We start from the raw sequence: 12416 nt of genomic DNA, 5'->3' as shown, positions 1-12416 counted from the left end.
TCTATTCTCTTTGACAACACTATGGTTCCTTGGCAGTATGCATTATACATGTGCCATAACATTACGCATAATAGTCATTTAATTATCAATTTGTTTGTCTGTTTATGATCCTTTCCCCCCTCAGTTTAGATTGCAGAGAACACATCTCTCCTCGTTATATCCCCAGGCACAATGCTTGAAATGTAGTGTTTAATAAATAGTTGCAGAATGAAGATGAAATGCAAGCCATCACCCTATGTCAAGAGGAGTCCCACAGAAGGTCTTCTAATCAGTCTCTCTCCTTGTCCACCTGCTCCCAACTCAGTCTTAACCCTGATTCTTGCTGACCTTTCTAAAAGACACTCCTGACCTGGTTAGTCCCTGAAAGTTAGCGGGCTGCATTGTGGATCTGGGAAGGATTAGAAGGTTTCCTTTCAGTGGCTGTCTTGCCAAGGACAGTCTATCAGTTGGATAGGCATGTGCACTGTCGCCCTAGGGGGACTGGAGAGGATTAGAGGCCAGGGTCGTGTCCCCTTCTTCCCCTTCCCAACCATGGAAAGCAGCACTGCCTGTCCTTGCTTACTACTTTCTAACACAAAGGGACCAGCCTGCCAAACAGTCCCAGTGCAATTGGTTTCCCCTTCAGACTGAGCTACTTTTCTAAAATGCAAATCTTTCAGGCACATGATTGTCATTGCTCAATATTTGCTGAACACATTAATGTGAGTTCTCTGTTTCAATTCCTTGGCCCGCAAGGCATTTGGGGCCCATATGGGGGCTCCAAGGTGGAAGTTGCTGCCTATGTTGACAGGAAAGAGCCAGAAGGATTCACATTTCAATTGGGGCCTCTGGGCCTCTTCACTGTGAGCATGCGTGCTGTCCACTGGAAGCTCTGGAGTGACCCCCCTTCCTCTGTTCACTATGGAAACCAGTGCCAGGACAGGCTTCTCCTCCTATTCCAGAGTCTGCCAAGAACAGCCTATTTCACAGCTGTGTAATGTGGAACACATTACAGAGTCTGAAGTATCCCATCAGTAAAAGTATCTGTACCAGAATATTTTAAGTTATAGTTTCTCCATATACTTCCTACATCATGGAACTTCTATACTTACAGAATCTTGATTTAACGAGCAGCCATTCATTAGTTTGTTGGGGAGATATTTTGTAGAGTTCACGTTTTTACTTCTATGCTGCTAGTCTGTAATGACTCATTGCTCATATCAAATAGGTCTGATCCTGGAGATACCCAGCAGGTGTAATTTATCCTCAGCATTCTCAGGGCATCACTGAAGCTACAGCTCCAAATCTTGGTCTCAAGTTAAAGAATTTGTGGATGTCACATATTCACTTCTTCCTCTTTCCCATGGTGTCATCTTTCTTCTTTCTTAATATTCTGAAGGTCTACATGTCTGGTTTATGGGTAGACATCTTATTAGCTTATCTTATAAGCTTATTAGCTTATTAGCTTATTAGCTATCAAGCTACCTAATAAGACCCTTTCCATGGCATATGTGTAGGCATACATTGTCTACTTGATGGCTACCCCAAGCTTTACTTTTTTCTTACCAACCCCAGATGAATATTCTTCTTCATAGGAAATAGAGTGTCTTCAGCAAACCTCTCCCTGGGAAGACTATGTTATCAGTTTAGGAGGGATACAGTTGGGCTCCATGAGTGAGCAGTACTAGGAGTCTCGCCTGCATGTGGTTTCGGACTTGGGCATCAGTTCTGATGCTTCAAACCCTCTGAGCCTACTCCCTTATAAAGGTTAAACACAGACACTGGTACAGTATTAAACAACCCTCCTTTCAGAAGTGAGGTGTGAAGTGAACTGTGGTAGAGGTGAGGGACCATCGTTGGCCATGGGAAACTTCACCAGAATGAGGTCCATTCCAGTTCAGGCAGCAACTGAAACTGAAGAAGCTCTATGTCCAGAGCTCTGATATCCCACTGCAGCAGGAACTTTTATAATATTTTAATTGTTGTGCTTTTATAATTATTTTTACAACTGCTTTCATACTTTTTATATATAAGTGTTTTTATACCTTTATAATTGTTGTGCCCAAGCTTGCACTTTAACTTCATGAATCTATTAAATCTAGAAGGATGAAATATGAGGATGTAATTTTCATAACCTCACAATGGCAAAAATTATAGCTCATAGCCAAAGCTGAGGTGAGATTTAAATAATAGGCTCAAACATTTTTGGTAATAAAAATACTTTAAATGAACTAAATAGTTAACCCAAATAGAAAAAAGAAAAATCCAAATGCCAGAAAAAAAGAAAACGAATGGAGATACAATGTAAGAAATAAGGTGGGTTTTTGTTTGTTTGTTTGTTTGTTTTGAGAGAGACAGAGTGAGCTAGAGAGAGGAAGACAGCACAAGCAGGGGGAGCAGCAGAGGGAGAGGGAGAAGCAGGCTCCCCACTGAGCAGGGAGCCCAATGTGGGGCTTGATTCCAATACCCTGGGATCATGACCTGAGCTGAAGGCAGACAATTAACCAACTGACCTACTCAGGTGCTGCTAAATAAGTATTATTTTAAGAGGAGTAATGGCAGTAAATTGATTTGATAGTCATTTTAAGTAATAAAAACAACAAATATAGCTGGCACGACTCTGTAAGATGTAATCCCCAAAACGGAAATAATTTATAGAAATTACAGAAAAAGAAGAAAATGAAATAGAGGAGAAAGTCCAACTAAAACATACCTGAAAGATCTGCAGGAATTACCCTTGTGAAGTAGAAGGTTAAGGAGTCGTATCAGAGGCATCGTCCCTGCCAAAGGTGAGGAAAGCATGAAAATTCAAGGATAGAGAAAGAACATGGAAAACCCTTTGAAGTCAATCTCCTTGAGAAAAAATAAAGTGAGAAATGAGAAAGGTGATACAAACAAAGAAAAAGAGGACTCTGGAAATGTCAAGACGATATTTTAAATATGTTTTGGGTTTCAAATGATAATAACAGTCTCAAGACAGCATATTTAAGAAGCTGTTGGCTTCAGGAACCCAGGAAGGGCTGAAGGACCACATTGGTTCTCTGGACCAGGGATCCAGTGGCTCTTACATGCACCACTCTCTTCAGAGATGCTTCTCTGGCAGTGTCAACTTTGTTTTTGCCCAATGTGGATCTGTTTTCTAAAATTAAAACAAAACAAAACAAAAAATACAAAACAACAAAAACTACACACACACAACCACAATTATGTTGCATCTCATTGTTGGTCATGGGAGAGTGTGCCAGTTATCATCTATGGGACCCATGTTAAAAAAGAAGACTCAGAAAGGATTTGGGTGTTGCTGTCACATGGGACCAATCAGTTGCTGAGGAGGGTGGGGTGGGGTCCTGTGAGAAGGGGAAGTTTTCATAAGAATACAGAGCAGAGGTCATAGCAGTCATAAGGGAGGGAGGGCGCCAAGCAGATAGGGGAAAAGTTTGTGCTAATAAATATGACAATCTTTGTATGATGGCTTCTTAATGGAAAAATTAAAAGGAAACCAAAATGACCCAAGGGAAGTAGAAAACCAAAATCAGTCACCGTGAAGACACTGGCAATGTCCTTCGTATATTATATCCAAGAAAGTTCTATTTGCACATGTATTGACTAAATTCAGCATTTCTCTTTTTATGACCTCTCTGATGTGCAAGGACTCAATTTTTATTGGTAGTTCTCAGAATTCCAATTTCAGTCATCCACTTCACAGTTTACTTTTTGGTGTTGTTGTTGGGCAATCCTGATTGTTCTCTAGGTTTAAATTCTCACACTCATCGTCACGAAACTCAAATTTACACACCAGTCTAGACCTTTCTCTGGGACTTTTATATCTACCCTGATTCTGGGTACACCCAATTAAACATTTCCTAAGAAACTTATCCCCAAAACTTAAATTATCATCTTGCCTCTTAAACTTGCTCCTTCTCTAGTGCTCATCCACTACCCTCCCCTCCTCCCCACCACCCAAATGGGACACCTTCAGGTCACTGCTGCCCTTACTCTTGCGGCTCTCCACTACCTCTAAGGGACCTCAAAGGACACCCGCCCCGTCGCCCCGTCGGGCTCCCAGCCCTGCCCCGCCCCGCCCGCGGCAGCCAGGCCCTCGGCTTGCGGACGCGCAAGCGCAGTGGCAGGTCTCGCCGCCGCCCCGCCCCGCCCGGTGGCTGCGGAAGGCGCCGCGCGCAGCAACGCGCACTTCCTCTCCAGGAGTCCGCGGAGGGAGCGCAGGCTCGAAGAGCTCCTGGACACAGAGGCCCTGCCCTTGTCAGACGGAGCAGACATGTCCGAACAAAGTAAGGATGTGTGCGACCCCAACTCTGCAGCCGAGGCCTCCAACTCCGAGGTGCACAGCAGTCCTGGGGTTCCCGGGGGGCTCTCCCCGCCCGCGTCTCAGGCCGCGACCCTCGCAGGGCCAGAGAGCCCTCCTTTAGGCCCGACCGACGCCCCTCTGGCCTCACCTCCACCCGAGGCCCCAAGCGAAGAGGGAGACCCGAAGGCCCTGCAGCAGGCCGCGGAGGAAGGCCGCGCCCACCAGGCCCTGAGCACAGCCCAGCCCGGCCCAGCGCCGCCAGCCCCGGCCCAGCTGGTGCAGAAGGCGCACGAGCTCATGTGGTACGTGTTGGTCAAGGACCAGAAGAGAATGATCATCTGGTTCCCAGACATGGTGAAGGATGTCATCGGCAGTTACAAGAAATGGTGCAGAAGCATTCTGAGGCGAACCAGCCTCATCCTCGCACGAGTGTTCGGGCTACACCTGAGGCTGACTAGCCTGCACACGATGGAGTTTTCGCTCGTTAAAGCGCTTGAGCCAGAGGAGCTGGACAGGGTGGCGCTGAGCAACCGCATGCCCATGACAGGCCTCCTGCTGATGATCCTGAGCCTCATCTATGTGAAGGGTCGCGGCGCCAGAGAGAGCGCCGTCTGGAATGTGCTGCGCATCCTGGGGCTGCGGCCCTGGAAGAAACACTCCACCTTTGGAGATGTGAGAAAGCTCATCACCGAGGAGTTCGTCCAACAGAATTACCTGAAGTACCAGCGCGTACCCCACGTTGAGCCACCTGAGTACGAGTTCTTCTGGGGTTCCCGTGCCAGCCGTGAAATCACCAAGATGCAAATCATGGAGTTCCTGGCCAGGGTCTTTAAGAAAGACCCCCAGGCCTGGCCCTCCCGATACAGAGAAGCTCTGGAGGAGGCCAGAGCTCTGCGGGAGGCTGATCCCACTGCCCACTGCCCCCGCAGCAGTGTCTCCGAGGACTAGCAAGGTCTGGAGGCAGATATTAATGGTTTCTGACCCTCACCAGGGCGGTGGAGGGGTGGGGGTGGGACATTTAGAGTATTCAGGATTTACAGTGCAGTATTTCACGTGTAACTTTAAGTTTTCAGTACAGTGCTTTTATACCTTTTAATGCAATGTTGTATTCATTTCAGTACTCTTAGATAGTGTGTAGGATTTATGCATGTTTGTTTATAAGTAAGCTCGGTTGGTGCTTTCGCTTTTGTGCTACCTTTCTTGAATTTTTGTACCAGAGACGTGCTAAACTTATGAAATACATTGAGAAATTTTCCACCTTATTCTTTTATATGGAACGGATAATGTGTATTAGGGTAGACTACTTCTGGAGAGTTTGGAGGAACTCCAGTAAAGCTGGCCTAACCAAGAGAAAAGTCAAGGCCCCTCTCTTTATGACCTCGCTGGGCACAGGAAACATCCGTGTGGAGTGCAGTGATGTGAACTGAAATGGTCTCAATGTGGGCACTTGGCACACTTTACTAAACACAAATACAACCCCACCATGAGTAAACTTTAAAGTGAACATTAAAGATTCTTGTGATACAATCATTTCTGGAAAAGTGTACTTTATCTTTTTAACAAAGTAGTATGGGTTGGGAATAAGACATTTTATCAAGTGTACAAATATGATAATTTCATCTAATAGGATGGGAAAGTCACTGCTCATCATTACTCATAAATGTGTGAAGTTTATGATTTTTTAAATGTAACTTACATATGCATTTCAAAACTGACAAATACAAAAGTATAAAGACAACAAAGCAAAAATGTTCATAATTACACCACACAGAAACAAGTGTTAATATTTAAATTGCTTTCTTACATTTTTTACATTTTATTAAAATTGATTGTCTTTTGTGGGCACTTAGGAGTGGGGCATTGTGCTAAAACCCCTTCATGTGTATTTTCTCTTTGTCTTTGATACTTAAAACAGCCTTTGAGGCAGGCACTTCTGCACTATGGAGGAAATACAGAAACAATGTAACTAACTTTCCCCAGATCATAAAGCTTAGTGAGAGGAGGAGCTAGGATTGGAACCCAGACAGAATGAGTCCAGAGCCTACACATTTCCCCACCTGCCTACAACTGCCCCACACTTCCTGCCTTTATTTATTTATTTATTTATTTATTTATTTATTTATTTATTTATTTATTTTTACTATTCCATTATATAGACTGTAATCTTAGCTCCATACCCCTGAGACACAAAGTCACACATATGAGGCTAGGGATTTTATTTTTCTAATGAATCCTCACATTAATCTTTTAGAGAAAGCAATTTTACTCTGATTGTACACATTAAGAAACTTTGTTTCAGCGAGATTAATGGATTTAACCAGATCATGTTGCTGCATAGCAGCGAAGCCAAGATTTGAAACATGGTCTTCCCTAAAAGACTGAGGTGAAGGTGCCTTCTCTTGACCAGTGATGCCAGAGGAACACACATGGTATACCTTGGAGAGGGAAGTGGATTTGGGGTGGAAGTTTGCCTATTGGAACATCTGTGATCCAGCCGTTCTTGAGTTGCAATGGGCCACTAGGCAATCCCTCCAAGGGTGGAATGGGGGTAAGGATGGGGTTGAGGGGCAATGATGAGATAAATCTCATTATGAAGCTTTCAATCCTATAAGGGAGTGGGGCAAGAAATAGGCCTTTATTAAGACCAGAAGTCCTTCAAACTTAAGAAGATTGGAAAAGACAAATTTGTCAAAGCCAGAATCCTTTCTGGGTAGACAGATAACAAAGGGGACACATGTCACCCCCTAAAGAAGTAAATGGAGTTACACTGGGGTGAGGGAATTACAGTCTGGATTGAGAGCTAGGATTGCCAACACTTAATGGCATAACTTTTTTTTTTTTTTTAATGGGAATGGGGGTAGGGGCAAAGGGAGAAGGACAGAGAGAGAGTCTTAAGGGGACTCCGCCCTGAGCAAAGAGCCCAACATGGGGCTTGATCTCACAACCCTGAGATTATGACCTGAGCCAAAACTAAGAGTTGGATGCTTTACCGACTGAGCCACCCAGGTGCCCCTTAATGGCATAACTTAACAGGTAGATGCAGGTGCTAAAAATGCTCAAGAAGCCTTGTATGCTCGGATGGAATCCATCCCCAGTTTAGGAGACTTACTGTGAAGTCTCCCATGGCAGAGACATTTCTGCAGTAACTCAGGGGTGACCTGGCTTTGATGCCACCATTTACCCAGAGCCAAGGTATCTATTGAGAAATTTTAGAAATGTTAAAAAATTTAACTTCCTTCTCACCCCAAAGTTCTCCACAGAATCAAAACAAATATGCCCTTTAAATTAAAAATAACGGGGATATCCTGAACCTTCCATTTCTGGATCAGGACCATAGCTGTCACTCCTGCCATGACAGGGTGCTGGTCATTTTCTGTACTGTCCTGTTGCTCTCCTCACTGCTGGGTTGACTCCTTGTAGCAATGGTAACTTCTGTGTACTTATTTCAGTCAAACCCAGAGGTCACTGAGCAGGCAGTCCCGCACCTCCCACTTAACTCCCTGTGTTTGTATTCACTTTCCTCTGTGTTATGAGAGACAGAGAGAGCCATTCCAAAGCTGCTCCAAGCTCATAGACACAGGCACAACATCCATGCCACAGAGGAGTGAACCTCTGGAGAAGGAGAAATGAGGAGCTGACCCCAGCAAGTCACATGGGCAGGGCTGCTCAGGTCCTACGCTGTCTCAGAGGCAGCCAGATCTGAAGGAAGAGGCTTCCCAGGATGCAGCTGTGTTAACTCATGATATTTGGTCCAGCAGATATCTGCGCCATCATGAGGGACCTGAAGGGAGCATTCAATACCTTTCTGAGATTCTCACCAGGGCACAAATAAAAGGTCGGAGGGCTTGTCAAATATCATCCGAAAGGCTCACGTACAAGGTCCTGGGAGAGGTTATTCACGGATAGGAGTCTGCAAATCCTTGATATGCATTTTGGATGACAGTGTGGTGAAGCTCAGACTATTATGGCTGGGAAACGGTTCCTAATTTCTCATAATCATGGGACAGTTTATCTGTTCTGCCCATCTCACTTTTTTTTTTTCAAATGCCACACACATATTTCACTGTAATCAACTTCATTTTATTAAAGTCATGGAGGACAAAAAAGAGCCTTTCTAAACTTAATATAAAATAAAATGCCACCTGATCTATTCTGAGAGAGAAAACAATTTGTAGTATCATTATTAAATTGGAAAGATGTATTTCAAATAAACATGTTATGCAGTTTAGTACTTCCTCTGCTTGACAAGCCTTCTATGGCCCCCTCCACCTTGAGCCTTCACTGGATCAACTCATGAACACCACTTCTAGTGGGAATGCTCTCCAAGCCTTCAAAGCAGAGCCATGTTCTCCCAGTATTACAGTTCACAGAACATATGCATGCTATTTATAAATACGTTTATTCTGTCTCTCTCTTCCTGGATTATTACATACTTAAAGATAAAAACTGTATCTGTCATTTTTACCATTTCCTTGATGCTTAACATAGGGACTGGCATACATTGTGTGTTTGATAAATATTTGTTAGTTAAGAAACTCAAAACATTATAAAAGACCTACTCCATTGGACATCAAAAACAAAACCAAACACAGAAAATAATGATCAACCACTCTAAAGTAGAGGTAATAAGGACAAGTTGAATTTAGTGAAAAATTTTTCAGAAAAATAGTGTAATACAACAAGAATTTTCCAAGTTAGTTATTCGAATACACTAAGAAATTGGGCCAATATCTAGCAGGATTTTATATATCTGTTTGATTTTTGTTGAGACATAATTGACATACACTATTCTAGTTTTAGGTGAACAACGGAATGATTTGATATTATATATTGTGAAATGATTACCACAATAAGTTTAGTTAACATCCATCACCACACATTGTTACTTTTTTTTTTCAATGAGAACATTTTTGGGGATTTTTTTTATTTTGCAATTTCTTTATTATTGAATTATAGTTGCATACAATGGTATATTAGTTTTAGGTATACAACACAGTGATCTGACAATTCTATGCAATACTCAGTGTTCACCGTGTTATGTACAGTATAAGGAATGTAGTCAATAAAATTGTAATAACACTGTATGGCGACAAATGGTGACTACACTTATCAAGATGTTGAAAACTTCTAAAATCTGATGAGCACTGGGTGTTATACTCAACAAATGAATCATTGAACACTACACCAAAAACTAATGATGTACATATGCTGGCTAATTGAACTTTATAAAAAAAAAATTTTTAAATCTGCTTTCCTAGCAACTTTCATATATGCAATACAGTATTATTACCTATAGTCACCGTGCTGCACATTACATCCCCAGGACTTATAACTGGAAGTACGTACCTTTTGATCACCCTTACCCATATCACCCCACCCCCAACTACCACCTCTGACAACCATTAATTCATTCTCTGTATCTATGATTTCAGTTTTTATTTTTTTAATTCCACTTATGGGCACCTGGCTGGCTCGGTCAATAAAGCATGCAACTCTTGATCTTGGGGTTGTAAGTTCGAGCCCCACCTTGGGTGTAGAGATTACTTTAAAATAAATAAATAAATATATATATATATATATATATATAAAATATTTCCATTTATAAGTGAAATCATATGGCATTTGTATTTCCCAGTCAGACTTATTTCGCTTAATATAATGCCCTTAAGTTTCATCCATGTTGCAATTGTCAGGATTTCCTTCTTTTTTATGGCTGAATTTTATATATATATATATATATATATATATATATATATATATATATATATATATATATATATATATATTTCCTTTATTTGTCCACTGATGGATATTTAGGTTTTGGCTATTGTAGATAATGTTGCAATGAACATGAAGTTGCAGTTATATTTTCAACGTAGTGATTTTGTTTCCTTTGGATAAATGTCCAAAAGTGGAATTTCTGGATCATATGATAGTTCTATTTTTAATATTTTGAGGAAACTCCGTACTACTGCATTGATTTATATTCCCCCCAACGGTGCATGGGTGTTCTCTTTTCTCTGCATCCTCACCAATGCTTATGGTTGTTTTTTTTTTGTTTGTTTGTTTGTTTTTTGTTTTTTATAATAGGTATTCTAACAGATGTGAGATAGTTTTTTTGTTTTGTTTTGTTTTTTGATGTTGTTTTTTTTAAAGGAGAAATAGTGCAAACAAATAACTTCTTACTAGGTAGATGAGCCAAGGACACAAAAGGGTTAGTGTTTCAAAGGTAACACATAGAGTAAGTGTAAAAATGAAAAGACAAGGAAATCCAACCAAATCTCTTAAGTCAAGATACCATTTTATGCTAATTGATAGATATAATAAATTGATATCAATAAAAGTTGATAGATATAAAAAATAAAAATATATATACAATATACAATATTGTATATAAGCAAGATTGGGTAGAAATTGCATTCTTATATCCTGCTATAGCTTTATAAATCACTAAATGTTTTCTTATTTTATGCATTATTTTCGAATATATACTAAGCACCTCATATGTTGCAGATGTTGTGCTAGGAGTTAGGGATGCAATAGTGAACAGACTAGATATTGTCCTGTGCTCTCAGAGCATTCAATCTATTGAAAGGAACAGATGAATACACTTCAGTGCAGTGAGTGCCACTCTAAGAGAAGTATGGAGGCTAAAGAGGCCCAAACAGGTGCACCCAACTCAGACTTTCCCAAACAAGTGACGCATAAATTTACATCTATAGGAAGAAGGAATTAACCACATGAAAATGGTGTGGGAAAGGTAACATGGGAGGATGATTTCTTTGTGACCAGGGAGTTGCTGTGTGAACATGCACACACGCGTGTAAGACTATAAAAAGTTGCTGAGAATCCATTAAAAAGGAGATGGGAAATAAGTTTCAAAACTTACTTTGCTAGAGACTAGAATATTAGATAAAGAGAAGAAAAATGCCATGCTAGAGATAGTTGATGTCCTCAACGACATGAGCAATTTCCATCATACAAAGGCCCAACAATTTGAGAAGGAACTATGATGAAAGATGGCCTTCTTTTGATTATGCATCTTCTTTACATTTTCTGATTGCTAATCAGGATTTGAAAACATCCCTCCTCATTTCTTAGTTAACCCCATTATTTTGCGTTTCACCTACTAAGCAGTTTGGAGCCCTTAACGATGTTATGCATTTCCCCATACTAAAGAGTTCCATGTATTCTCCTAATAGCAACCTATTATATATACACACATATATATACATACAGCTTTTGCTGCTTTTTAAAGATTTTATTTATTTATTTGAGAGAGAGAGAGAGTGCATGAGCAGGGGAAGGGGCAGAGGGAGAGGGGCAAGTGGACCGCTGAGCAGAGCTGGGCACAAGCTCTATCCTAGGACCCTAAATCATGACCTGAGCCGAAGTCAGACACTTAACCAACTGAGCCACCAGGCGCCCCTGGCTTTGCTATTTGATTTATAAATTAATTTGTTTTAAAAATATTTAATTAACATACGTGCAATGTTAGATACCAGAGTAGAATTCAGTGTTTCATTACTTATATACAACACCCACTGCCTTCTTTAATACCAATCACCCATCTAGCCCATCCCCCACCCACCTCCTTCCTTCAAACCATAGTTTGTTCTCTATCTTTAAGAGTTTCTTATGGTTTGTTTCTGTCTCTCTCTTTTTTTTTTCTTTTTTCCCCTTTCCATATGTTCATCTGTTTTGTTTCTTAAATTCCACATATGAATGAAATCATATGATTTTTGTCTTCCTCTGAATGACTTATCTCACTTAGCATAATACATTCTAGCTGCATCCATGTCATTGTGAATGGCAAGATCCCATTCTTTTTGATGACTGAGTTATATTCCATTGTGTATATATACCACATGTTCTTTATCCATTCATCAATTAGTGGACATTTGGGTTTTTTCCATAGTATGACTGTTGTTGCTAATGCACACTTATGAAAGAAATTGAAGAGACACAAAGAAATGGAAAAGCATTCCATGCTCATGGATTGGAAGAACAAACATTGTTAAAAATACCTATACCACCCAAAGCAATCTACACTTTTAATGCAATCCCTACCAAAACACCACCAGCATCTTTCACAGAGCTAGAATATGCAATCCTAGAATTTGTATGGAAC

The 12416-nt window shown here is 41.0% G+C and overlaps 1 protein-coding gene across 1 annotated transcript; it reads left to right on the top strand.

The window, feature by feature from the left end:
* Positions 1 to 4132: 4132 nt before the first annotated feature.
* Positions 4133 to 5812, top strand: NDN (necdin, MAGE family member). The gene has a single exon (XM_045795347.2). It carries the CDS (start codon positions 4256 to 4258, stop codon positions 5231 to 5233), a length of 978 nt encoding a protein of 325 aa, XP_045651303.1. The 5' UTR covers positions 4133 to 4255; the 3' UTR covers positions 5234 to 5812.
* Positions 5813 to 12416: the final 6604 nt, after the last annotated feature.

The sequence above is a fragment of the Ursus americanus genome, chromosome 28, assembly GCF_024610735.1.
Source record: "Ursus americanus isolate L20-20 chromosome 28, mUrsAme1.1.p, whole genome shotgun sequence".
Taxonomy (NCBI): Eukaryota; Metazoa; Chordata; class Mammalia; order Carnivora; family Ursidae; genus Ursus; species Ursus americanus.
This window is presented reverse-complemented; position numbering and strand designations above follow the sequence as displayed.